This window comes from Ornithorhynchus anatinus, chromosome 21 (assembly GCF_004115215.2).
Source record: "Ornithorhynchus anatinus isolate Pmale09 chromosome 21, mOrnAna1.pri.v4, whole genome shotgun sequence".
In the NCBI taxonomy this organism is placed as follows: domain Eukaryota; kingdom Metazoa; phylum Chordata; class Mammalia; order Monotremata; family Ornithorhynchidae; genus Ornithorhynchus; species Ornithorhynchus anatinus.
The window spans coordinates 5,296,840-5,323,498 of NC_041748.1; the positions used below are offsets into that span (position 1 = coordinate 5,296,840).

Below are 26,659 nucleotides of genomic sequence, written 5' to 3' on the forward strand. Positions count from 1 at the left end.
CCTTGCCTCCTCCTACCTCACTTGGCTGCTCTCCTACTCCAACCCAGCCCGCAAACTTCACTCCTTCAGTGCTAACCTAGACCTTCATCTCGTCCGTCTCGCCGCCGACTCTTCGCCTCTGGCCTCGAAGGCCCTCCCCCTTCGCATCCGACAGATCATCACTCTCCCACCCCGCTTCAAAGCCTTACTCCTCCAAGACTAGGCCTCCTCTCCTCTTCTCCCACTCCCTTCTGCAGCGCCCTCGGTTTTATTCACCCTGCCTTCGGCCCCACAGCCCTTACATACGTATCCGTAATACATTAATGTCTGTCTCCCCTCTACACTGTCAGCTCATCGTGGGGAGGGAAACGTGTCTGACGACTCCATTATGCCGTACTCTCTCAAGTGCTTAAGACAGTACTCTGCACTCAAGAAGCCTCAGTACATATCCATAATATAGTTACGTTAACGTCTCTCTCCCCGTCTAAGCCGCACACTCCTTGTGAGCGGGGAACGTGCCCACCAACTCCGCTACGCTGCCCTTTCCCAAGCGCCTAGTACAGTGCTCTGCAGGCGGTAAGCGCTCAATGGATACCAGCTGTCCCACCGGTGGGGAGGGTCTTCGTCTTTCAACCCGTACCTTCCCCAGCCTTTCGCACAGCTGGGCCGACAGCTGAAACTCCTTGGCGTAGCTCAGGCACTTCAGAGACAGTTTAGGTTCGCCACACTCCAAATAGGTCTTAGCCAATTCCAAGTACTCCATCTGCTTCCCCCTTCAAGGCAAAGGAGACATGATTTCAGCGTGACCCGGGGAGGGGGACACAAGGCCGAACCGAGGTCCTCGCCAGAGGCCTAGCCTCAAGCCGGCCTCACCCCGCCCTCTTACTTGAGGCTGATTTTCTTCGACTTGACGTTCAGCACCGCGTTGTGGGCAAGTGCCAGCTTCTCCTTCTCCAACGCTCCTCCCTTCTGGTAACACTTGGCCGCCACCTGAAAGACAGGAGACGGCCCTCTGGGCGTTCGGAGGGGTCCCGGGGAGGGAGAGCCTACCGCGGTCCTCGGAGAAGTGGCGGGGCCCAGGACCTGGGGGTTTGGGAGCCTGGGTTCTAATCCCGACTCTCCCATTTGCCCGCTGCGTGACCCTGGGCAAGTTGCGTCGGTTTTGGGTCCTGTTTCCTCATCTGTAAAATGAGGACGAAATGGCTTGTTTCCCCTTCTAATGCGAACCGTGTCCGATTGGCTTACGCTTGTATCTACCCCAGTGCTTAGGACGGTGCTTGGCACGGAGGAAAGCTTAAAAGATGCCACAACTAAGCTTCAGCCACCACATCCAGGTGTGTGTGTGGGGGGGGGGAGGATACGAATATAATAAAAAAAGAGCTAACAAGATAACTAAACGTTACAACATGTAAAAAGTCCTCTGAGTCCAGCTTCTTAGACTCTAAGCTTGTCCTCTGGACTGTAAGTTCACTGTGAGCGGGGAACGCGTCTCTATACTATCGTTTGTACTCTCCCGAGCGCTTAGTAAAGTGCCCCGCACACAGTAGAAGCGCTCAATAAATACGGTTGATAATCAGCCGTGGTTTTTAATCCCTTAGAGGAAAAAAAGCCGTCGCCTCCACGTTTAGTTTCTGACCAGTGAGAGAAACACCCGTCAATTGTTTCTCCCCCACGCCAACGGGAGAGAGGAATAATAATAATGTTGGTATTTGTTAAGCGCTTACTAGGTGCAGAGCACTGTTCTAAGCGCTGGGGAAGATACAGGGTAGTCAGGTTGGGCCACGTGAGGCTCACGGTTAATCCCCATTTTCCAGATGAGGTAACTGAGGCACGGAGAGGTGAAGTGACTTGCTCACGGTCACACAGCTGACAAGTGGCACGCCACAAGGCTGTAACTTACCGGTCCACACCCTAAAGCTCAAATAAGTTTCCTGACCTACTGGAAGGAACACTGGCCTGAGAGTCAGAAGGACTCCACCCTTTGCCTGTTGTGTGGCCTTGGGCAAGTCCCTTAACTTCTCCGGTCAGCAGGAGATTTCCCAAGCACGCTCGTAGAAAGGAAGAGCACCTTTCAAAGGCCCGTGCCTGTTTGCTGCCACCCATCTAGGGAAATAGCAACCAACTCCAGGCTTGCTGCTGGTACTCCCTCCAACCACGATGTGGGGTGGACGGAAGAGAAATTCTGGCCCACACGTGCCACAAGAAATGTGTGTTTTTCACAAATCCAATGTTCCAAATGCCTCCTTCGCCCAATTCCCAGGTCTTATCAAGCAAGGAAAAGCAAATTCAGCGTTCAGGCATCTGAAATGGGAAACAAGGAACACACTGTCTAGCCTGTAAGCCCCACTCTTTAGACTGAAAGCTCGCTGTGGGCAGGAAATGTGTCTGTTTACTTTTCCAACCGCTCAGTACAGTACTCTCCACACAGAGAGCTCTCAATAAATACCACTGAATGAAGTGATGGGCAGGAAACCTGCTTGCTAATTCTGTTGTACTCCCTCAAGCGCTTAATCCAGTGCTCTACACAAAGTAAGTGCTCAAAAATGCCACCGATCGGTCCTCCGTCCCCTCGTCTGTAGAACGGGGATGAAATACCTGTCCTCCCTCCCACTTAACTGTGAGCTCCTCGTGTCCAACCAGATTATATTCTGTCTACCTCAGCGCTTAGTACAGTGCCCGGCACAGAAAAGGTTCTTAACGAACAACACAGTTAACTACTATTACGACTAGAAAACAGTGCTCACAAACACTGCCCTCGGGGAGTACTTCAAGGGTGCCGCGCCCCACCCCGACCCACACCTCCAAACGATTCGGGCTCCGGATCCGCTCCCTCTGCACAAAAGGAGCCAGGAGCTCAGCGTTACGCAGAACATTGAGAACCAGCGTGGCCTGGTGGGTAGAGCAGCGGCCTGGGAGTCAGAAAGGCCTGGGTTCCGCTGTGGGACCTTGGGAAAGTCACTTCAGTTCTCTGGGCTTCAGTTACCTCGTCTGTAACGTGGAGATTGAGACGGTGAGCCCCCTGTGGGGACAGGGCCTGCGTCCAACCTGCTTAACTTGTGTCTACCTCAGCATTCAGTACAGTGCCCGGCACATAGTAAGCGCTTAACGAGTAGCGTAAAAACAAAAACAATGGCGAAAAGAAGCCCTGTTCCTCCTGCCTCCCGCTCCAGACGCCCAGGGGTAGGGGGCGGGGGGGGTCCAGAAAGGGGCAGGGGGCGACACCTTCCAGCACTGGTGCTTGGCGTAGTAATCCCCTTGCGCAATCCACTCTTGAGGGGTGGACGTCTTCACGAACATGCTGTCGTCGAAGTCTGAAAACGAAGGAAGGGGCACGTCTGTTTCCGAACAGCCAATGGGGCCGCGCCGATCCCGGTCCGCACGGGGGTCTCGAGGAAGTGAGGGGGGCCGGGCTCCGGTGGGGGCGGAGAGCGACTCGGGGGACCCCCGGAGGTAAGGGGCCTTTCGGGGAAACGGCCGGGGTGCTCTAACCCTGTGGCAGCCGCTCCTCCTGACGGTCCCCGGAGACTGTACGCTCCTGGGGGGGGGGGGGGCGGGGTGCCTACGTCTATCGACTCTCCTGTATTGGACTCTCCCAAGCACCTAGTACAGTGTACTTAGCCCTTAGTACAATGCATATTAAATGACATCTCCTGTCCGGGCCCAACAGGACGGGGGTGGTGTGAAGGGTCGCAGAAGCGGCAGCTGCTTCCGCCCAGCACCCGACGTCCCGGTAGGAGGAAGTCGGGAGCGGGGAGAGACGGAGAGTGGTTCTGAGCTGACGTTCCCCCGGCCCCGGAGGTTCGGTGAGTAGGCACCACAATGAGGACAGAGAGGCACCGTGGCCCGGTGGCTACAGCGCGGGCCAGGGAGTCAGGAAGACCTGGGTTCAAATCACAGCTCCGCCACTTGTCTGCCGTGTGACCTAAGGCAAATCGCTTCGCTTCTCTGGGCCTCGGTTCCCTCATCAGTAAAATGGGGATTAAGACTGTGAGCCCCAGTGTGGGACAGGGACTGTGTCCAACCTGATTAATTTGTATCTAACCCTGCACTTAGTATGGTGCCTGGCACAAAGTGTTTACCAAAGAGGGAGGGAGGGAAGTGAAAAAGGGGGAAGGAGAGGGAAGGGGAGGAAAGGAAAAGACGGACCACAGTCCAGCTGATTCTCCGGGATGCCTGATGACCTCATCAAGTGACCCAAGACCAGGACAATGTGGAAACAGGACCGGCCTACAGGATCCGATCCTGCTAGCTAGGGTCATCCGCGAGCGTTTTCTCTCTTTTCAAGCAGAACGCACGTCCATCCGACCTTACCTTTGTTTTCGTCGGTCTTGACGACTTGGACGAACTCCCTCTTGATGAAGTATTTAAAAGCGGGGGCCCGCTTGTCTCGGTTTTCATCGAAGATCCACAGGTTGACCCGGGCTCGGGTGATGGCCGTGTACAACTGCTTCAGCTCCCCATTAAGCAACTGGAGCAGAAACGGGGGACGGAGCGAAAGAAACATTACTCCATTCAGGGTCAGAGGCAGGGGTTCCGAGCAGACGGACCCACATAACTGGAAAGGGCTTGGGAATCAGAAGTCACGGGTTCTAATCCCGGCTCCGCCACTTGTCAGCTGTGTGACTTCGGGCAAATCACTTCACTTCTCTGGGCCTCAGTTACCTCATCTGTAACACGGGGATTAAGACTGTGAGTCCCACGCGCGACAACCTGATTGCCTTGTGTCCCCCCCCCCAGTGCTTCGAACAGTGCTTGGCACATAGTAGGCGCTTGACAAGTACCATCATCATCATTATCATGATTACGCTTCCGTCCACGGAGTCGGAGGCCCCTCTCTGGCCCGGCACGTACTCTGATTTAAGAGGACCCCTCCCCTGGGACCCACACGGAGCCAGGCTTTTGCCAGCCGGGGAGGACCCCGCTCGCTCCTCCGGTAAAGGACGCGTGTCCTCCGCCCACCGGCCCCGACTCGCCCGTCACGGCTGCGGCGCCCCGACCCCTTCCTCCCCACGCCCCCTTCCTGGGGGACCAACCCTCGTTGAGGTGGAGTCCTGGGGAGACATGGCGGGAGGGAGGGGAGAGACCCGGAGGGGAGGGGCCGTGTTCGGGAGTTCAGGCTAAAGCCGGTTCGGCCCGAGGCCCGGCTCACCTTGTACATCTCGGCGTTGATTCCGAGGGCCCGGCTCGGAGAGGCCATTCTCTTTTCCAGGGCCACTTCGATTATCGGTTTGTTCTCTTCCGTCACGTGGGGTGAAGGGGTGAATGAAGAAATGATCTTCCACTCCTTGTAAGCCTACGCGACGATGGGAACAAAGAAAGGGAAGACTCCAGCCCCACCCTCCGTACGCTCGACCCCGGACGTTTCCCATCGACCCCGGTCAGAGCCAGGAGGCAGGGGGAGAGGCGAGAGGACAGGCCATCGCAGGCAGCAGCAAAGGACTGCGCGTCGGACGGCCACCGGACCCAGGAAGGGGGGGTGACCCGGAGTACAACTGAGGCCACTCCGTCAGTTAACTGTATTTACTGAGCACTTACTGAGTGCAGAGCACTGTACTAAGCGCTTGGGAGAGTACACTACAACAATGAACAGACACGTTCCCTGCCCACAGTTAGCTTACAGTTTAGGGGGGAGACAGGCATGAATATAAAGAAATAAATTACAGATATGTGCCCAAGTGCTGTGGGGCCAGGGGTGGTGAATAACGGGAGCACGTCAGGGTGACGCAGAACAGGGTGGGAAAAGAGGAAAGGAGGGCTTAGTCAGGGAAGGCCTCTTGGAGGAGACGTCCCTCCATTAAGGCTTTGAAGGCGGTGGGGAGAGTCACTGTTGGCTATGAGGAAGGAGGGTGTTCCAGATCGGAGGCAGGACGTGGCCGAGAGGTCGGCGGTGAGATAGACGAGATGGAGGCGCGCTGCCTAGGTTGGCATTAGAGGAGCAAAGTGTGCAGGCTGGGTTGTAGTAGGACAGTAGTGAGGTGGGCCTCTGAGACTCCCTGACGGGAGGTCAGTTCTAGGACCTGCGCCCCCTCTCCCCCTCTCCCCGTGACCGTGGAGGTCTCCTGCTGTCAGCCCAGGGAGACAGAACCCCTTAAAGAAGCAGCATGGCTCGGTGGAAAGAGCACGGGCTCTGGAGTCAGAGGTCATGGGTTCGAATCCCGGCTCGGCCACTCGTCAGCTGTGTGATTGGGGGCGAGTCACTTCACTTCTCTGGGCCTCAGTTCCCTCATCTGTAAAACGGGGATCAAGACTGTGAGCCCCACGTGGGACGACCCGATTCCCCTGTGTCTACCCCAGCGCTTAGAACGGTGCTCTGCACATAGTAAGCGCTTAACAAATACCGGCATTATTATTATCATTATTCTAAATAGGCTCCCTCAAGCGGTGCTGAGTTATGTACCGTCAAAACAGCTCTGGTACCGGCAGTAGCGAAGGGATTCACCGACCACCTGAAGGAAAGGCACGGTCTTTAACGCTCGTCCTCTCCCGGGAGTTCAGTGCGGCATTCCGACCGATTGATTCCAGGAAGTCCAACGGGGGCCCATTCCCCGCCCACACCCAGCTTACAATCTAATGCGCTCCTCCACCCTCGAGGAGGTAGGAAGCAGGCAACGGATGATACCAGATGGATTCCCAGTGTGGCCTGGTGGATAGAATCCAGGCCTGAGGGTCGGAAGGACCTGGGTTCTAATCCCACTCCCAACACTTGTCTGCTGTGCGACTGTGGGCAAGTGACTTCACTTCTCTAGTCCCACTTACCTCATCTGTAAAATGGGGATGAAGAGTGTGAGCCCCGTGTGGGACGTGGACTGTATCCAACCCGATTATTGGGATCTACCCCGGTGCTCAATACCCCCCGACACGTATTAAGTGTTTAAGAAATACCATAAAAGGTGGAGGGTGGGGGCAGGATTGGAGCCCCGAGTGTTTCTTTGGCTTTGAGGCCATCGAGAAACCGGGAAATCTACTAGGCAGGCCCAGCGTCCAGGACCTCGGCCGGACCGAGCTGCCGCTCCCACAGTGCCGCACGCTTTCTGAGGAAGCGGACCAAGGCGGCGTTTTGTGGTCAACCATCCCGCACCGTGCACACGGGCAGGTGGCAGGCTCTTCCTGTCACGTCAGCCCCTCGTCCCCCCCACGGAAACAGGACCACCCTACAAGGATCCGACCCTGCTAGTTATGGTCATCCACGAGCCTTTTCTTTCTTTTCAAGCGGAACGTACTTCCACCCAACGTTACCTTTGCTTTCACCCGCTTGTCTCAGTTTTCGTCGTAACCCCAAGACCCCAAACCGTGGGAAAGGCACGGGGGAAGAAGCTCTGCTCCGGGGCATGAGGCGGCTCTCGCCGGGGCCTCTGCGGGCACCTGACCCAGTGGCTCAGAATCCCTTCCCCGTGCCTTCCGGGAGAGGGTGTCCACCTCTACCCGGTCCTGGCCCTGCTTCCTCCCCGAACTGGATGTACATTACTAACTGACCGCTTTTAGGGTTCTCCTAGGGGATTACGAATGGCTGGGAGTCGATTACAGCAACAAGGTGGAAAATACCGCTCTAAGAGGGCTGGTGGGCAGGAAAAGGATAAACTCCTCTCCCTGTCCCACACCCCACAGACACCCGTGGGCACAGGCCATCATCCTCATCAGTCCGGGGGTCGGAGACCACCCAAGGTTACCCTGCTTAGAGGCAGAGCGGCCTAGCGGATACAGCCCCGGCCCGGGAGTCAGAGGGACCTGTCTTCTGATCCCGATTCCACCACTCGCCTACTGTGTGACCCTGAGCAAGTCACTCGACTTCTCCGTGCCTCGGTTCCCTCATCTGTAACATGGGGATTAAGACTGTGAGCCCCAGGTGGGACAGGGGCTGTGTCCAACCTGATTAGCTTGCACCTACCCCAGCGCTTAGTACAGTGCCCGGCACATAGCATCGACTTAACAAACGTCACAAATTATTATCACTGCTTTAGGGAGAAAGGGTTGAAGCAGCCCGTGTTTCCAGTCCCCACCCGAAATACCTCGGAGTCGGTGAAGAAGTTGTACAGGAGAACGTCGTCAAACTCCAAGCCTTTGGCTTCATAAATCGTCAGCACCAACGCCAACCCTAGTTCCTCCGGAATCTTCTCCTTGGCCATTTCGTTGGCCACCAAGATCACCTGCAAGGAATGCCAACAGCTGGAAAGCCCCCTCGGAACAGTCCTTTCTCGACCTGGGGTCCCGAAGGAGACCGAAAGCAGCGTGGGCTAGTGGACAGAGCACGGGACTGGGAGTAAGAAGGACCTGGGTTCTAATCCCAGCTCCGCCACTTGTCTGCTGTGTGACCCCGAAAAAGTCTCTTCTCTTCTCTGGCCCCCAGTCACCTAATCCGGAAAATGGGGATTAGGACCGGGAGCCTCATGTGGGATACGGACCGGGTCCAGCCTGAATAGCCTGGGCTTCGTAAACTCGTCGAGGGCAGGGAACGTTCTACCGATTCTGTTATGCTGTGCTCTCCTAAGCGCTAATCAGTTTCCTGACCGATTGCCTGGCGCATAGTCAGCGCTTAAAGAGATGTCATAAAAAAAAAGAAGGACGAGGACAATGGAGATGCAAGACCAAGATCATTACTGCCTCTGGCCACATTTATCGGTGTTGAGATGGCCTCACCAGACCCCTTCAGGGATAGACAGGGAATGTGTCTGTTTATTGTTGTACTGTACTCTCCCGAGCGCCTAGTACGGGGCTCTGCACAAAGTAAGCGCGCAGTAAACACGACTGACTGGGTCCGAGGTGACTCCCCGAATCCCCCAGCCTCAATCACCTCGGGTGAGAGAGAAACTCTCCGAGACCCGGTTATTCTATTTCCCAGACAGGGCCTGCCGAACCCCTTCCTCTAAACGCCGGACCAACCTGGTGGGCCCCGAACTCGATGGGTTGCGTCTTCCTCTTGTTGCCTCTTAACAAAATGGCCAAGTCGCTGACGCTGCACGACTCTAAGACGGTGGGCTTGGGGCCATCGAAGAGGCCGATGTCCCGGGGCAGACGATCGAAGGATTCCGGGAAATAGAATTGGAGCAGGTCCACCACCCCGGAAGCCAAATTTAAAATTCCTACAACGGAACGGAAAGCCGTGTCAGAAGAATTCGTTGAATGGTATTTATTGAGCGCTTACTATGTGCAGAGCACCGTACTAAGCGCTTGATGCTGGGTGTGTTGTTTTGCAGAGAAGCGGTTTCTGCCTCGACGCGTACGGAAATCACACAGCTGAGGAACGGGGAGGGAAGAGCCCGCGGAGGCCCTCGATGGTCTTCAAGACTCCAGCTAGATCACCTTCACCCTGATGGAGGCCACGTTTACGCTGGCCAAACGCAAGTTCGGCCCAACGGGCCAGAGTCGTGCCAACCAACTACAGGGAGGAGCAGAGCCCAGCCAAACCTTCCCACCTTCCGTCCGTCTGACTGTTGGACAGGGGAGACCGTCCAGCAGGAAGCCTACTACTAGGAGGGGCGTGCGACTGAACGGGGATGGGCTTAGAAATATTTCCCTTCTTAACTCTCCTTCTGACACTCCCATTCCTTAAGGGAATCCATTTGAGCCTTCTGTTCCTGTTTCTGCCACCTGATCCACTGCCATGATACTGCCAACATTCTCCTTCCTCCTTAGACTATGAGCCCTGTGTGGTCCAAAATTACGCCCAACTTAATCATCACGTATTTACCCCCGTGCTCACTACAGAGCCTGGCACGTAGCAAGTGCTTACCAAGATCCGTTGGGAAAAAAACCACCAAAAATCAAAAGCAAACTCCCTTCCTAGGCCATGCTCGGAGTGCCCGGGAAGTTTACTGCCAGGATGGGCATGGGACCGAATGGGGATGGGTTTAGGGATACCTTCCTCCCAGAGAAGCAGCGTAGCGTAGCGGATAGAGCCCGGGCCTGCGAGTCGGAAGGTCACGGGTTCTAATCCCAGCCCCGCCAATCGTCCGTGTGTGACCTCGGGCAAGTGGCGTCCCTTCCCTGGGCCTCGGTCCCCTCATCTGTAAAACGGGGACAGAGCCCGCGAGCCCCTTGGGGGACGGGGACTGTGTCCGACCTGATTAACTTGTATCTACCCCGGTGCTTGGCGCCTAGTAAGCCCTCGCCCCACAGCGGTTACGTACATATCCGTACACTCCGTCACCTTTCCTACCTCTAATTTATCTCTACGTCCGGTTAGGGTCGAGGAACGTGCTGGCTAACTCGGTCGGACTGCACTCTCCCAGGAGCTTAGCCCAGAGCTCCGGAGACAGAGAGCGCTTAATAAATACCACTCATTATTATTATTGTTATCTCTCCTTTGCACTCTCCCACTCCTTGGGGAACCGCCCAGAGGCAGGCCGTCCCCTCGCCCCGCACCCCGACGTCCGTACCCGAGTGCGACCGGTAATTCTGGTAGAGCTGGTAGATCCTCTTGGGCTTCCTGACGGCGCACTGCTTCTTGTCCGCGCAGTTCTTGCTGGCGTAGTGGAACAGAGAGCGCAGGTCGCTGAAGCGGAAGGCCACCCCTTTCATGATGCTCTGGGCCGTGTCGCCGGTGAGGAACATGGCGTTGGGGTCGTTGATGCACCTCATGAGCAGGGCCAGCTCGGCCTGGGTGAAGTCCTGGATCTCATCCCCGTAGAGTTCGTGGATGGACCAGGGCAACTCCGGGAGCTTGGCCAGTCGGCAGGACAGGTTGTAGAGGACGTCCTCTTCGTCGAAGTAGCCCTTCTGCGACCTGATCTGCTGGTAGAGGAGGAAGAGGTTGTACACCTCGCTCCGGTCTTCTTTGAAGTTGGGCGACCTCTTCTTGCCCAGTTTTTGGTACTGCTCCTCCGTCAGCCTCCCCCGCGGGCAGCTCAACGCCTCGAAGGACCCCTTCAGGAAGGACTTGATCTCCTTCCACACCAAGGCGGGGTTGAAGGGGTGCTTGCCCCTCACCATCTTGGGCCACATCTCCCGGGCGAACACCTCGTAGGTCACGAACACCCGGGGATCGTCTTCCCCGGCGCCGGCTCCCTCGCCTCCGTCTTCCTCCTGGTGGGCCCCGTCCGCTTCCCTGTCCTCGTCCTCTTCCTGCCAGTTGGGGATGAGCAGCTCCTCCCGCGCGGACCAACCGACGACGTTCCTCTTCAAGCTGCCGTCCTCGTTCCTCAGGAAAAAGGGCTCGGGGAGCGAGGCGTCCAGCAGGAGCAGCAGCTGCTTGGAGGTGAGGCAGAGGGGGAAGTTCTCGTCCTTCACGTCCTGCAGCCTGTGGACGTTGGGCTCCAGGGGCTTGAAGTGGCTCGTGCACTGGGTGCACCTGGACAGCTCGACGAAGTTCCTCTGGACCTCCCGACACAGGACGTGGTTCTTCGTGACGAAGACCTGGTGCAGGTGCTCCAGGCGGTCCGGCTCCCTCCCGCCGCCCTCCTCGGCCGCGGGGCCGCCGGCCCCCGCCGCCTCGCTGCCGTCCAGACCGGACCCGGGCCCCGGGCCGCCGGCCGCCGCCGCCTGGTCCTCCCTCGCCTCGGCCCGGTCGCCGTCCTCGGCCCGCCCGTCGCCGTCCTCCTCCTCCTCCTCCTCCTCCTCTTCCGCTTCCTCCTCCTCCTCTTCTTCGGCCCCTCCGCCCCCCGCCTGGAGCCGCCTCCTCTGCCAGGTCTGCCGGACCAGCAGAGGGCCCCGGGCCCGGCGGGCCTTCTCCCAGTAGGAATGGAACTTTTTCCACAGGCGGTAGAGGCAGCAGGTGGTCTTCCCCGTCCCGCTCCGCCCGATGAGGACGATGGGCTCCAGGGGTCGGGGGTTCAGGCCGATCACGGCGTACTCCAGCTCGCCCACCCGGAACGGGTACTCGACGGGCGAGGCGGAGTCGTGGACGATGTTGAAGGCCACGTCCGTGCTGAAGCTGTGGAACTTCATGATGCCGTACTCGGTCTCCACGGCGCTGGCGGGGGGGAAGTACTCGAGCAGGCCTTGGGCCTGGCCCTTGCCCGCCTCCAGGTCCTCCACGTAGCACCGGGGGATGCGCCTCTGGATCTTCAGGTGGGACGACAGCCGGCTCTGGTTGATGCCCTTGAGCTTCTTCCTCAAGACGCAGGCCAGGCCCCGGTTGTAGGCGCTGCAGATGGCCCTGATGGCGTCGTTGAGCTTGCAGTGGTCCAGGACGACGTCCCAGATCCGGATCATCTCCGTGTAGACCCGGCCCGACCTCTCCGGCCCGTGGGGGGAGGCCGGCTTCTCGGGGTTCTCGCTGCAGCGGGGCGAGAAGTCGACGGCCAGCTCCCAGAGCATGCGCGCCCCCTTGTCCAGCTTGGCCTCGTAGAGCCGGATGCCCGCCTTGAGGTGCCTCAGCCGCTTCTGCAGGCTCTGGGTCCACTCGCCGTTGCCCAGCTGCTGGATGACGAGCACGATCTTCCTCTTCATCGGCCGCGGGACCGCGGGGCTCCCCAGCTTCTTCAGCACCTCCGACGTGCACTCGATCTCCCAGGTCATCTTGTCGAAGTCCTGGAGGCGGGCCTCCGGCTCCGGGACCTCCCCGTCCGGAGTCCCGGCCCCCACGGGCCCGTTGGCCACGGGGGCCGGCCCGCTCCCGGCCGTCGCCGCCTCCCGGCTCGCCGGCTCCTCCGGCCCGCGGACGCCGACGGCCCGTCCCACGGCCGGGGCCGGGGCCGGGGGGGGCGGCGGGGCCGGGGGTTCCTCGGGGGCCTCGGGCCCCTCCCGCTCCACCTGCGCGATCAGCGCCGCGATGGCTTCCGCGAGGCCGTCCCTCGGCGCGTGGGCCTTCCCGGCGGCTCCGGGCTCCCGCCCGGCCCCGCGGGCGTCTCCGGCCGACTCCCGCCCGGCCCCGCGGGCGTCTCCGGCCGACTCCCGCCCGGCCCCGCGGGCGTCTCCCGCCGTCTCCCGCCCGGCCCCGCGGGCGTCTCCCGCCGTCTCCCGCCCGTCCGGGGACACGGAGGCCGAGGTGGAAGACGACGAGCCCGGGCTCTTGGATCGAGGGGAAGGGCCGGGCCCCGGGGACCCGGCGGTCTTGCCGACGGGCCCGGCGGGTTCCTGCTTGTGCCGCCGCCTGTGCTCCAGCACGGCCCGGGTCCAGCTCACGAGCAGGGGGTCGTTCTTCTTGACGCGGTACTTGACGTCCTTCCCCCACTTGTTCTTCAGGTTCAGGTTGATGTCGAACCGGGCCAGCAGGTCCATGAGCCTCTTGAGGCGCTTCATCGGCTTCCTCTGGAAGATGACGTGCATCACCGTGTTCCCGTTGGCGTCTTGGGCGTTGGGGTTGAGGTAGGGGAAAGCGGAGGGGTTGGACGAGAACAGGCCCAGCAGATAGTTCAGGAAGCTAAAGCCGATTTCGTCTAGGAAGGGAGAGAGGAAAAAAAAAAAGGCGGCTCAGGCACGGACGCTCTCCTCCGGGGAGCGGATCGAGACGCCGACCCGCACACCTCGGAAGGAGAAGGACGGTGGAATTGATCGAGCGGTTTCTCCGTGCCAGGCAGCCAACCGAGCGCTGGGGTTGGCACGAGGGACCGAAGAAGCGGCGTGGTTTAGCGAACGGAGCGCGGGCCGCGGGGTCAGAAGGATCCCAGTTCTAACCCCGGCTCCGCCGCACGTCTGCCGTGTGACCTCGGGCTTCACTCCTCTGGGCCTCGGTTCCCTCATCTGTAAAACGGGGATGAAGGGCGTGAGCCCCATGTGGGACGGGGACCGGGTCCCACCCGACCGATTTGGATCTAACCCGGTGCTTAGAACGGTGCTTGGCACGAGTAAGCGCGTAGTAACTCTACACAGGCGGTGGTAAGATTTAAGCCCAGTTTAGAGTTGAGGAAACTGAGGCGCAGACAAGGGAAGCGACTCGCCCAAAGTCACGCAGCAGGCCGGCGGCAGAGCCGGGATTAGAATCCAGGTCCTCCGACTGCCAGGCTTTTGCTCACTCCACTAGGCCGCTCTGCTTCCCCCTAGACTCTCTTTTTCATCCACGGGATCTGTGACACTTCCCGCCAGGTAAAGGTTGAGGGTGGAAGGAAGGAATAAACGTCTTTGCTGTTCTACGCAATAGGGTCAGCGCTGAATCCGTGGCTCCCCCCTCACCCACCAACCCAATCCCCCCCACACCCACCCGTCCACCCCCGGCCACCCGACCCTCCCACCCTCCACGGGCTCGACTGTTGCTGAAGGAGATCACGGCACTTGTTAACCGCTTATAAGAGAAGCAGCGTGGCTCGGTGGAAAGAGCGAGAGCACGGGCTGGGAGTCAGAGGACGTGGGTTCCGATGCTGGCTCCGCCGCTCGTCTGCTGGGTGACCCCGGGCAAGCCGCTTAACCTCTCTGGGCCTGTTACCTCGTCTAGAAAATGGGGATTAAGACCGCGAGCCCCACGTGCCCCACAAACCGATTACCCTGTTATCTATCCCGGTGCTTAGACTGGCGCTTGGCACACGGTAAGCGCTTAACAAACACCTCAATCGTTATTACGTGCCACGTACCGACTGGGGTAGATCCGGGTTCCCTGTCCCCATGGGGCTCACGCTCTTCACCTTCATTTTACAGATGAGCTAACTGAGGCCCAGGGAAATGAAGTGACCTGCCCGGGGTCACACGGCAGACCCGTGGCGGAGCCGGGATCGGAACCCAGGTCCTCCTGACTCCATCCACTCAGCTACGCGACCGGGTTCGGACCCCTCGGCTCATCGAGTTCGCCAATGGAGGCGAGGAAGGAAGCGGCCCCCAGAGAAACCTACCCCCGGCTCACCCTTTTTGTCTAAGACGATGTAGAGGGCGGCGTGGAGCGGGGTATCGCCTTCCGCCAGGGAGATGCTCTGCGGGTCCGCCCCTTTGCTCAGGAGCAGATAGGCCAGCTGGAAGTCGTTGTCCCTCAGGCACACGGGCAGCGGCCTCTCCCGGGCCTGCCTCGGGCCCTCGGGGGACGCTGGGAAAGAGCAACGGGAAGCGGCCATCAGGTCCGGGCCCGAGAAGAGGCCAAGAGCGCCCAGGGCGACGGGGAGGCCGCCCGCCTGGACCTCTGGCCCCCGGGGCCGGGCGGCTGACGGGGGGAGCGTCAGGCAGCGCGGCAGGGGAAGGGTCACCTGTCACACCGACCACCCACCGGTCACCCTGGTCCCGAAGTCCGGGACCAGGAGACATCCAGGCCCGATCGCCACGGGGACCAGACCGTGAGCTCAATGTGGGCGGGGAATGTGTCCGTCTATCCTTCCGCTCTACTCTCCCAAGCGTTCGGTGAAGTGCCCTGCGCACGGGAAGCGCTCAGTAAATACGGGTGAGCGAATGAACGAGGGACAAGAACCACGAAGTCCTCCTGGCTTTGCCTCCCGAGCCGAGAACCGGCGGCCGGGACCTAGCTCACCCGTCCCTCGCAGGCGGAGCTGCCGTACGGTACGGTCGAGCGGGAACCGGGGAAAATCCCCCGGATCTCAGGCTACCAGAAATGAATTAATTGTGGTATCTGTTAAGCACGTACTCCGTGCCAGGCACTGTACGAGGTGCTGGGGCACATACGAGATCATCAAGTTGGACTCAGTCCCTGCACCGGGCTCAGGCAGCGTGGCCTAGTGGACAGAGCCCGGGTCTGGGAGTCCGGAGGCCGTGGTTTCTAATCCCGGCCCTGCCCCGGGCAAGTCACTTCACCGTGCCTCAGTCGCCTCATCTATGAAACGGGGATTAAGACTGTGTATATATCTATAGTTCTGTTTATCTATTTTGACGCTATTGATGCCCGTCTACTCATTTTGCTTTGTCGTCTGTCTCCCCCTTCTAGACTGCGAGCCCACTGTTGGGTAGGGATTATCTCCATCTGTTGCCGAACCGTACTTTCCAAGCGCTTAGTACAGTGAGCGCTCAATAAAGGCGACTGAATGAACGAATGACCCCGAGTCCTACGTGTACCGTGGACTGCGTCCAACCCGATTTGCTCGTACTCGTCCCAGCGCTTAGGACAGCGCCTGGCACATAGTAAGCGCTTAACGAACACCACGATCGTTATTACTATCACTGCTGTTATTATTAATCCTCATTTATAGATGAGGTAACCGAAAGCCCCCAAAAGTGAAGTGACTGGCCCCAGGTCAGCCAGCAGACAGGCAGCAGAGCCAGGATCAGCACCTAGGTCCTCTGACTCCCTAGGCTGGGCTCTTCCCAAGCTCCTTGCCTGGAGCAGCTGCTGCCTCCAACCCCAAAACGGCAGAGAAGAGGAGGAGAATCCTGGCCTGGAGCCTTCCGGCCCAGGATTCTGTATTTCGGGAAACCTCCGCATCCAGAAAACTGGGTGGGGCAGCCCGGATTAAGGCAGCTGCCGCCTCCATCCACCTGTCATCTCGAGGTCTCTCCTTAACTGTTGTCGGTCCGGTCACTCGACAAGAGAGTCGAAGGGGCGGGAAGGGTCTCGGCTGGCGGCCCGGCTAGAATCGGGGACCTGACCCCAAGCTCCCAGACCTCTTCCTCCCCGGGGAAGGGAGGCCTGTGGGAGAAAGCCAGAGCCGCTCCGGAGACGGGGTTTTCAAAGACGGGGTTCCGAAGCCCCGGCGGTCTCCAGAGCCCCCGGAAATAGCCTGATGTCACCGGGAGAAGCCACTGGAATGCCTCCCGGAGCGCGCCAGAAGTCCCGGTTCAGGTAGCCCCGGAAGCTCAGTAAAGCCTCTGGCCGGTCCCCGGCCCGTTTAGCCTCCGGCCCAGCCCCGCTCGCTCGGCGGTCCCCCATCCCGGTCAGCCCCAGGCCGGCCCCGGCCCGGTTAGCCTCTGGCTGCCCGGTTAGCCCCTGGTCACGCGTGGTTAGCCCGGGTTCGGTTAGTCCCCGGCAGCCTGACCGGCCCCCAGGCGCTCGGTGAAGCCCCTGGCCAGCCCCCAGCTACTCAGTTAGATCCGGGATCGGTTAGTCCCCGGCAGCCCGGTTAGCCCCGGCCGCTCGGTTAGCCCCCGGCCGCCCGATTAGCCCCGGGTTCGATTAGTCCCCGGCAGCCCAGTTAGCCCCCGGCCAGCCGCCAACCCGGCCAGCCCTGGGCCGCTCGGTGGTTCCCCAACCCCGTTAGTCCCGACCGGCCCCCGGCCCGATTAGCCTCCAGCCAGACCCCGGCCCGGTTACCGCCCCCCGCCACGCGGTCGGCTCCCCGGCCGGCCCCCGAGAGCCCAGTCAGCCTCCCCCGGCCCCCCAGCCCCCGGGTCGGCGCCGTCACCTCCTCGGTCTATGAGGCATCTCAGGAGGTGGGTCCTTCGATCGTCCCAGCTGCTGAGGTGCTGGATGACCACGCGGATGTCCAGGTCGGACAGGTCACAGGTCCGGATGAGGCCGGGGCCGGGGTGCGGCTCCCCGCCGCCGTTGGCCTTGCGGGTCAGCAACAGCAGGACTTCGGACCACTTCTGCCTCTCCAGCAGCGACTTGATCAGGGCGCTGGCTGCGTGGGGATCCACGTCGCAGGCCAGGGTCGGGGGGATCTCTGTTGACAGCGGAGGAGAACGTCGAGCCCCCAGCCGACACACGGTCCGGTTCTCTCCCGAAAGGGCGGCACGGAACAGACACCCCCCCCCCCGCCCCCGGGTTGTCTGAGGACAAAAACGGAGCCGCCTGGGCATCCCGGCACATTGTTGCCCACATCGAGGCCAGAGTCGGGCACGGGCGGGTTCTGGGTGCCGGGGTACAATCCCCACCCTGCTGAGGGCACGCTTGACTCGTGACTGCTGTGTGACCTCGGGCAGGTCGCTTCACTTCTCTGGGCCTCGGTGACCTCATCTGGGAACTGGGGATTAAGAGTGCGAGCCCCATGTGGGACAGGGACTGGGTCCAACCCGACTGACTGCATCCAACCTGGCGCTTAGAACCTGGCTTATAGTAAGTGCTTAACAAATACCATAATTATTATGATTTTTCTTCGGGGGGGGGGGGTGTCCCTCAAGGGTCAGGACCCTGGGGAAATGCCAAGAATCAGTAGCAGTTGATTCAAAATTCTCATTCTGCCTCTTAGGGAGATTAGCAAAAAAATGACCATCGACAGACGTTTAACTCACTGCTCTCCTGTAAGACCAATGTCAATACCCGTTCTCAGCGTGGCTCGGTGGAAAGAGCCCGGGCTTCGGAGTCAGAGGTCATGGGTTCGACTCCCGGCTCTGCCACTTGTCAGCTGTGTGACTGCGGGCGAGTCATTTAACTTCTCTGGGCCTCAGTTACCTCGTCTGTAAAATGGGGATTAACCGTGAGCCCCACGTGGGACGACCTGATTACCCTGTATCCACCCCAGCGCTTAGAACGGTGCTCTGCACGTAGTAAGCGCTTAACAAATACCAACATTATTACAACGTCAGCCCTGGGTGCCCGATCCTCCTGAATCTACCCCGGCACTTCAGCGCAGTGTTCGGCACAGGGTAAGCGCTTAAGAAAGCGCCACAGCCTGGTCTAGCCCTCTAGAATCTAAGCTCGTTATGGGCGAGGAACGTGTCTGCTAATTCGGTTGTGTGATGCTCTCCCAAGCGCTTAGTACAGCGGTCCGCAAATAGTAAGCGCTCAGTAAATACCACCGACTGGAGGAGTGAATGAATGAAATATCGCTCAGCGCTCACGAAACACAGCGGCAGGGTCTGGCCTCCCTCTAGTGACGAAGATCCACAGTGCATCCAAGATGTTCGGCTAAGAGAGGTGGCTACTACATCAGTCTATAAATAATTAATAGGCGATATAATAATGATAACGGCCTTCGTTAAGCGCTTACCGCGTGCCAGGCACTGTTCTAAGCACCGGGATAATTGGGCTGGACACAGTCCCTGTCCCACGTGGGTTTCACGGTCCTAGCCCCCATTTTACAGACGAGGGACCCGAGGCACAGAGAAGTGAAGCGACTGACCCAAAGTCACCCAGCAGACGAGTGGCAGAGAGAGGATTAGAACCCTTGACCGCATCTGACCGAACCTGCCCTGGCGGACTCAGCGGCAAGAGATTTCCTCTGGACACCCCCGGCGATGGACTGATGATAACGACGGTACCCGTCAAACGCTTACTATGTGCCAAGCACTGTTCTTAAGTGCTGGGGCAGATATAATTCTCTTCATCCCCATTTTCCAGATGCGGTAACTGAGGCCCAGAGAAGTGAAGTGACTCGCCAAGATCACACGGTAGACAAACGGCAGAGCGGGGATTAGAACGCAGGTCCTTCGGACTCTCTACCCAGTAAGCCAGGCCGCTCCAACCCCACCGCCGGCCGCGCCGTCCCCGAACCCCTGGACGGTCCGGCCTCCCCCTCGGGCCGAACGAGCAAACCCGGGGAGGACCGTCGAGGGGGGTCGTCCCCGGAAACCAACGCGGAGAGATGCCGGAACCCGAAAAGACCAAATGCCTTCCCGGCCGAAGTCAGAACTCTCTGAGCCCCCACGGCAGAATCCACGGGGGCAACAAATCATTCCGTTCCTTCATCTGCATTTACTGGGCGCTTACTGTGTGCAGAGCACTGTACTAAGTGTTTGGGAGAGTACGATGCGACAGTAAAGTCGGGGGGAGGGCGTAGGGGCATTGGTTGATGGTCTTTTTTTCCCTCTCCTGAGAAAGGAAACATTTGAGGCAGGGACTGTGTCCAACGTGATTAATTTATATAATAATAATAGTCATGTTGGTATTTGGTAAGCGCTTACTACGTGCAGAGCACTGTTCTGAGCGCTGGGGGAGATACAGGGTTATCAGGTTGTCCCACGTGAGGCTCACAGTCTGAATCCCCAATTTACAGATGAGGGAACTGAGGCACGGAGAAGTGAAGTGACTTGTCCACAGTCACACATCGGACAAGCGGCAGAGCCGGGATTCGAACCCATGACCTCTGACTCCCAAGCCCGGGCTCTAGCCGCTGAGCCACGCTGCTTCTCATCCACCCCGGCGCTATGTACAGTGCCTGGCACATAGTAAGCGCTTATCAAAAACCATAATAGACTGCGAGCTCCTCTTTAGACTCTGAGCTCGTTGTGGGCAGAGAATGCGTTTATCGCTACAGTGCTCTCTCCCAGGCGCTTAGTACAGAGCTCTGCACGCAGTAAGTGCTCAATAAATACAACTGAATGAATCAATCTGGCCTCCGTGTGGGTAGCGCCCGGGGGCCTGTGGCTTTGCCATCCTATCTCACCCACAAGGGCAACCAGCCCGGGGGTCACGGCGTAGCCTAGTGGCTAGAGCCTGGGCCCGGAATACGGAGGACCTGGGTTCGAATCTCAGCTCTAACACCTGTCTACCGTGTGAACTAGGGCAAAGTCACTTCACTTCTCTGAGGCTATCTCTTCCGTAAAATGGGGATTGAGGCCGTGAGCCTAACTCAGTGGCAGAACGCGTGCTTTCCAGGTATGAGGCCGCGGTTTCGATCCCCAGCATCTCTAATTTAAGTTGAGAAGCGGCAGGTTGTAGTGGGGAGAGCACGGTCCTGGGAGTCAGAAGGTTATGGGTTTTAATCCCGGCTCCGCCACTTGTTCGCGGTGCGACCCCGGGCAGGTCGCTTCACTTCTCTGGGCCTCGGTTACCTCATCTGCAAAATGGGCAGCGAGACCGCGAGCCCCAAAGGGGGACAGGGACTGAGTTCAGCCCGATTAGCTTGTAAATACCTCAGTGCTTAGTACAGTGCCTGGCACCCGGTAAGCAATTAATAAATACTAGTGATGATGATGACTATTATTACCGGTAAAGCATCCGTGGGCAGGGGACACCGCGCAAACCTACGGAGGCAGTGCGACGTAGCGGATAGAGCGCGGGCCGGGTGGTCAGAAGGACCTGGGTTTTAATCCCGGCTCCGCCGCTTGTCGGCTGTGAGACCTCTGGCAACTCACTACACTTCTCTAGGCCTCCGTTCCCTCATCTGTAAAATGGGGATGAACACTATGAGCCCCACGTGGCGCAGGGACTGTGTCCAACCTGATTAGCTTGGATCTACCCCAGTGCTCAGGAGAGTGCCCGGCACACTCTAAGCGCTTAACAAATGTCATTTGGAAAAAAAAAAACCAACCCAAAACTCACAAGTTTTTGGCTCCCTTCTCTCCTGCGAATAGACGCTTTACCGTGGCAGGAGAGTTTGCGTAAGCTGATGAAGCTCAGAGCTAGGCCACCCAGGGTTACCCACAGAGGAAAGGTCTAAGCCGAAGCGTCGGACAGAGCCGATTCGCCCGTGCTGGGCGGCAGCGGCGTGGGAGAGAGTCGAAGGCGGGTGATCGAGTGATCGAAATGGTGGTCAAAGACGACGCCGGGGACTCCAGCTTTTCCCGCACGGAAGAAGGCAACGGTAAAAACCGTACTTTTACCGGAAGAACTCCACGGATACACATGCCAGAACGATTCTATGACAGAAGATGGGGTGTTCTGAAGCGGGTGCGTCCACGGAGCCGCCTTGGGTCGGAAACGACGCGAGGGCACTTGAAGGGGAAGAAACGGGGAGGACGGGCCTCTCACCTTGGACGGTGGCGAGGGCGTGGATAAACCTCTGAACCGCCTCCTGTTTCAGCAGGTTCTTGTGCTGGGCTCCGTGCTCGGAGCCAAAGAACTGGGCGAACTGCTCGAACGCGGCCAGAAAGACTTCATCCTCGCTCTCGGCGATTTCGCCGTTGCTCTGCCCTGCAGGGAACGACCAATCCACGGTATTTATTGAGCGCTCGCTCCACGGGATTAACAAGCACAATAATTATGGTATTTCTTAAGCGCTTACTACGCGCCGGCCACTATTCTAAGCACCGGGGCGGATGCAAGGCAATCGGTTCGGACACGGTCCCTGTCCCCGCACGGGGCTCGCATTCTTAATCCCCATTTTACAGATAGACGGAACTGCGGACCAGCGGAGTCAAGTGACTTGCCCAAGATCACACGGCGGACGAGTGGCGGAGCCGGGATTAGAATTCAGGTCCTTCTGCCTCCCAGGCCCGTGCTCTATCCACTAGGCCACGCTGCTTCTCCACCATACTGGTTCACTGTCCTAAGCGCTTGGGAGAGGACGTGCCCCACTTACCTCATCTGTAAAATGGGGGTTAAGACCGTGAGCCCCACGTGGGACATCCCGATTCCCCTGTGTCTACCCCAGCGCTTAGAACAGTGCTCGGCGCAGAGTAAGTGCTTAACAAATAATATTATTATTACAATATAACAGAATTTAGCAGGCACGCTCCCAGACCGTAACGAGGGGCCGGACGTTTAACGGCTCCGGGTAGAAGCCGGGTAGGAGTTTAGCGTCCTTAACCACAAGATTTCCTGAAAACCTGCATGTTGGAAGTCTTCTAGATGGTCGGCTCGCTGTGGGCAGGGAACGTGTCTAACAACTCTGTTGTACTGTACTCTCCCGAGCGCTCAGTCCAGTGTTCCGCGCTCCGTAAGAGCTCGATAGACACCCTGATTGATGAACAAATGAGCTTGTTGTGGGCACAGAACGTCTCTACCAATTCCGTTGCACTGTACTCTCTCAGGCACTTTGTTCAGTTACCTGCTCACGGTAGGCGATCGATAAATACCACTGATTGACTGATTAACAAATAAGGTCACTGCGGGCAGAGAACGTGACTACCGCCTCTGTGGTACTGTACTCTCCCGAGCGCTTAGTACGGTGCTCTGTGCCCAGTAAGCCCTCAATAGATACCGCTGATCGGCTGATTAACAAACAAGGTCACTGTGGGCAGAGAACGTGTCTCTCTCCTGAGCTCTTAGCACAGTGCTCTGCGCCCAGTGCGCGCTCAGTGAATACCACTGATTAACAAATAGGCTCGCTGCGGGCGGAAGATAACGACCACGATGGTATCTGTTGAGCGCTATGTGCCGAGCACTGTTCTAAGCGCTGGGGTAGGTACTGGGTAATTAGGTTGTCCCACATGGGGCTCGCAGTCTTCATCCCCATTTTACAGATAACTGAGGCCCAGGGAAGTGACTCGCCCAAGGTCACCCAGCATACAGGTGGCGGGGTCGGGATTAGAACCCACGACCTCCGACTCCCAAGCCCGGGCTCTTGCCACTAAGCCACGCTGCTTCTCTATTTGATTTTTATTTGATTTTCTATTTTATTGTGCTCTCCCGAGCGCTCAGTACAGTGCTCTGTCCACAGAAGGTGATCGAGAACTGCGTTCGATTGGTTGCCCGATGGATCGATGGGGCTCCGTGGGCATGGGGTATTGCTGCCAACCGGTGGCAGCCTGGAGACCGGGTGGCCGTCCGCCCGGGAGGCTAATTTCTCATAATACTGAGCTCTTACTCTGTGCCAAGCACGTTGATAATAATAATTTTGGTATCTGTTAAGCGCTTACTATGCGCAGAGCGCTGTTCTAAGCGCTGGGGGAGAGACGGGGTAAAATCAGGTTGTCCCACGTGAGGCTCACGGTTAATCCTCATTTTACAGATGAAGTAACTGAGGCACAGAGAAGTTAAGTGACTCGCCCACAGTGTTCTAAGCCCCGGGGTCGATAGAAGCTATCGAGGTCGGACGCAGTCCTTGTCCTACGTGGGGCTCATGCTCGTAATCCCCATTTTTTAAAGACGAGGGAACCGAGGCACAGAGAAGCGACTCGTCCAAGGTCGCACGGCAGACCAGTGGCGGAGCTGGGATTAGAACCCAGGACCTTCTGAGTCCCAGGCCCGGGCGCTAGCCACCACACCGTGCTGCTCCTCTCCTCCCCGAGGCATCTGAACGGAAGCCGGGCGGGCCGAGGCCGAGTTTGGGAATCGGAGTGGGCTCTTCTCGAGCCGTCGGCCGGTACAGCCCGGGCCCGAACCTTCCCCTCCCGTCTCCCCCGCAGCCTCGGGCGGACGACATACCCGGAAAGTCCCGAGGGAAGCTGGACGACCGCTCCAAGTGGGAGTTGATCTTATCGATGGCCTTGAAGTTTTTGTTTCTCTTCAGGATGTCCACCGCCCGCCTCGACTGACGGTCCAGGGTCCTGGGGTCCACGCCGAACCGGAGAAGCATCTGCACGTCCTCCGTCTGACCTGGATCCCGAGGAGAGAAAGGAAACGACGATAATAAAAACAAAGACACGATCCTCACCGTCCGCCGAGGAAATCACCGCGGCTTCGGAGGTTTGTTTCCCTTCGGCCAACGGGGCCTATTTATCAAGCGCCCGCTGCAGACGCTGCTCCGAGGGCGTGGTTGAGGGCGTGAGAAGTAACGTGGCCTACGGGACCTCGGTGCGGATCTCGGCTCCGCCACTCGTCCGTTGCGTGACCTCGGACAAGTCACTTCACTTCTCCGGGCCTCAGTTCCCTCATCTGTAAAATGGGGATTAAGACCTTGAACCCCACTTGGGAAACGGAGGGTCCGACGTGATTACTTCGTACCTACCCCGGTACTTGATGCAGTGCTCGGCGCACGGTAAGTGCTTAAAAAATACCCCTTAAAAAAAATGAAGGTCGAGCAAGTCTAAGCTCGTCTCCCTTTGAAGCTCACAAACGCGAGTTCCACGTCCCTAGAGGCTTCTCCGCAAGGCAGGTTTCTTCCTGCTCCTGAGGGGGAATAATAATAATAATAACTGTGGTATTTTGTTAAGCGCTTTCTATGTGCCAGGCACTGTACTAAAGCGCTGGGGCGAACACTAGCAAATGGGGTTGGACACGGTCCCTGTCCCGCATGGGGCTCGCAGTCTTAATCCCCCTCTTACAGACGAGGAAACACGCCCAGAGAAGTGAAGTGACTTTCCCAAGGTCACACAGCAGACAGGTGGCGGAGCCGGAATTAGAACTCAGGTTCTTCTGACTCCCAAGCCCTGGCTCTATCCACTAGCCCACCCCGCTTCAAGGGGCGAGGTCAGGATTAGAACCCAGGTCCTCTGACTCCCAGGCTTGGGCTCTTTCCACTAGGGTAGGCTGCTTCTCCCCCAGGGGTTGAGCAAAATCTGCAGCCTCCGTAGGGCAGCTGCTCGGACCAGACCCGTCACTGTTTTCAACAGCGCCTGACAGGCACGGTCGACTGGGATTGGAAGAGGGGGAGATCGATCCCTCAGTGGTATCGACTGAGCGCTTACTATGTGCGGGGCACTGTATTAAGCGCTTGGCAGAGCACAATACCACAGAATTAACCGACCAGTTCCCTGCCCCCCGCGGGCTTCCAGGCTGGAGACGAGGTGCCCCGTCGGCCCGCAGGCGAGGCCGGTGGTGGGGAGAAGCCCACGTTCCCGGAGCCACCCTCAGTAATAATTATCGCGGTACTTGTTAAGTGCTTACAATCTGCCAAGCGCTGAAATAAGCACCAGGGTAGATTCAAGACCATCAGTTCCCACACGGGAGTCCTGGTCTAAAGTAGGAGGGAGGGAACCGAGGCGCAGAGGTTAAATGACTCGCCTGTGGTCACGCAGCAGGCAAGTGGCGGAGCCGGGATGAGGACTAACGCCCACCAGCTCGCTGTCCCCCCCATCTCATCTATGTGGCCGCCGACCTCCCGCCCTCGCCCTGCCTCCGGTCTGGAACGCCCTCCCTCCTCGTATCCGACAATGACTCTCCCCCGCTTTCAAAGCCTAATCGGAGGCACATCTCCTCCGAGAAGCCTTCCCCGACTAGACCCTCATTTCCTTTCCCCCCCACTCCCTTCTGCGTCGCCTTGATCTGTCACGCGTCCCCCAGCCCCGCAGCCCTTTAGGACACATCTGTAATTTCATTTCTATCGTCATCCGTCTCCCCCTCTATAGCTCCCGGTGGACAGGGAAAGTGCCTATCGACTCATATTGTCATTTTGTTCTCTCCCAAGCACTTACTACGGTGCCCTGCACACGGTGCTCTACTCACTAGGCGGCTCCGCTTCAAGCCCAACATCTTCAGACCCACCCCCCCGGTCTCCTGCGGGAACCCCCGCCAAGATCCGGCCTCGGAGACTCGTCCGCTCCCTCCGGACAGTTGTTCACTCCAGCGGGCGAGGCCGCCCACCCTGGGTGGGGTAGGGGGAACGTACGTTTGATGAGGTAACCGGGCGAGTTGGCGGCCACGAGGTGCAGGAGAGTCCGTCCTTCTTCGTCCTGCGTGTTGATTTTCTTCACCAAGTCCGGTCTCTGATCCAGCAGCCACCTGAAGAGACGGCTTCCCTCTGGGAGGGAACGAAAAGCAAGCAGGGGGGCGCGTTTCGGTGGACGAGACGTCGGCAAACTAGCTGACGGGACCAGAGAGGAAGCGGCCGGGCCTCGGGGATCGAGCCCGGGGCCTGGGAGTCAGAAGGACCCCGGTGCCTCCATTTTGCTCACTTCCCTTCTCTGGGCCTCAGTTTCCTCATCTGAAGCCTGTGAGCCCCATGTGGCAACTGACTATTCTGTGCCCTCACCCCCGTGCTTAGAACAGTGCTTGGCACACAGTGAACGCTTAAAAAACACCATTTTAAAAAAATGGGGATTCGGTACTCGTTCTCCCTCCCGCCGAGCCCCATGTGGGACCTGATTATCTTATATCACCCCTAAGGCTCAGAACTGTGCTCGGCACATAGTAAGCACTTAAATATAATAATGTTGGTATTTGTTAAGCGCTTACTATATGCAGAGCACTGTTCTAAGTACTGGCTAGATACAGGCTAATCAGGTTGTCCCATGTGAGGCTCACAGTCTCAATCCCCATTTTACGGATGAGGGAACTGAGGCCCAGAGAAATGAAGTGACTTGCCCACAGTCACACAGCTGACAAGTGGCCGAGGCGGGATTCGAACCCATGACCTCTGACTCCCAAGCCCGGGCTCTTTCCACTGAGCCATGCTGCTTCTCCACTATCCACTTCTCCACAAATATCACTAAATACCACAAATATCACTAAAAAACACTG

At 58.4% G+C, this 26,659-nt stretch overlaps 1 protein-coding gene across 1 annotated transcript in view; it reads right to left on the minus strand.

The window, feature by feature from the left end:
* Positions 1 to 26,659, minus strand: part of TRANK1 (tetratricopeptide repeat and ankyrin repeat containing 1) — a 51,366-nt gene that overhangs the window by 11,572 nt on the left and 13,135 nt on the right. Inside the window, exons 8-21 of the mRNA XM_029049160.2 lie at positions 25,809 to 25,940; positions 23,687 to 23,857; positions 21,350 to 21,511; positions 17,121 to 17,381; positions 14,687 to 14,863; positions 12,892 to 13,292; positions 10,353 to 12,804; positions 8,857 to 9,056; positions 7,986 to 8,123; positions 5,129 to 5,272; positions 4,291 to 4,447; positions 3,202 to 3,290; positions 866 to 969; positions 620 to 752 (exon numbers count right to left, since the gene is read on the minus strand). Coding sequence (XP_028904993.1) covers positions 620 to 752; positions 866 to 969; positions 3,202 to 3,290; positions 4,291 to 4,447; positions 5,129 to 5,272; positions 7,986 to 8,123; positions 8,857 to 9,056; positions 10,353 to 12,804; positions 12,892 to 13,292; positions 14,687 to 14,863; positions 17,121 to 17,381; positions 21,350 to 21,511; positions 23,687 to 23,857; positions 25,809 to 25,940 — 4,721 coding nt within the window. The remainder of the gene's footprint in view (positions 1 to 619; positions 753 to 865; positions 970 to 3,201; positions 3,291 to 4,290; positions 4,448 to 5,128; positions 5,273 to 7,985; positions 8,124 to 8,856; positions 9,057 to 10,352; positions 12,805 to 12,891; positions 13,293 to 14,686; positions 14,864 to 17,120; positions 17,382 to 21,349; positions 21,512 to 23,686; positions 23,858 to 25,808; positions 25,941 to 26,659) is intronic.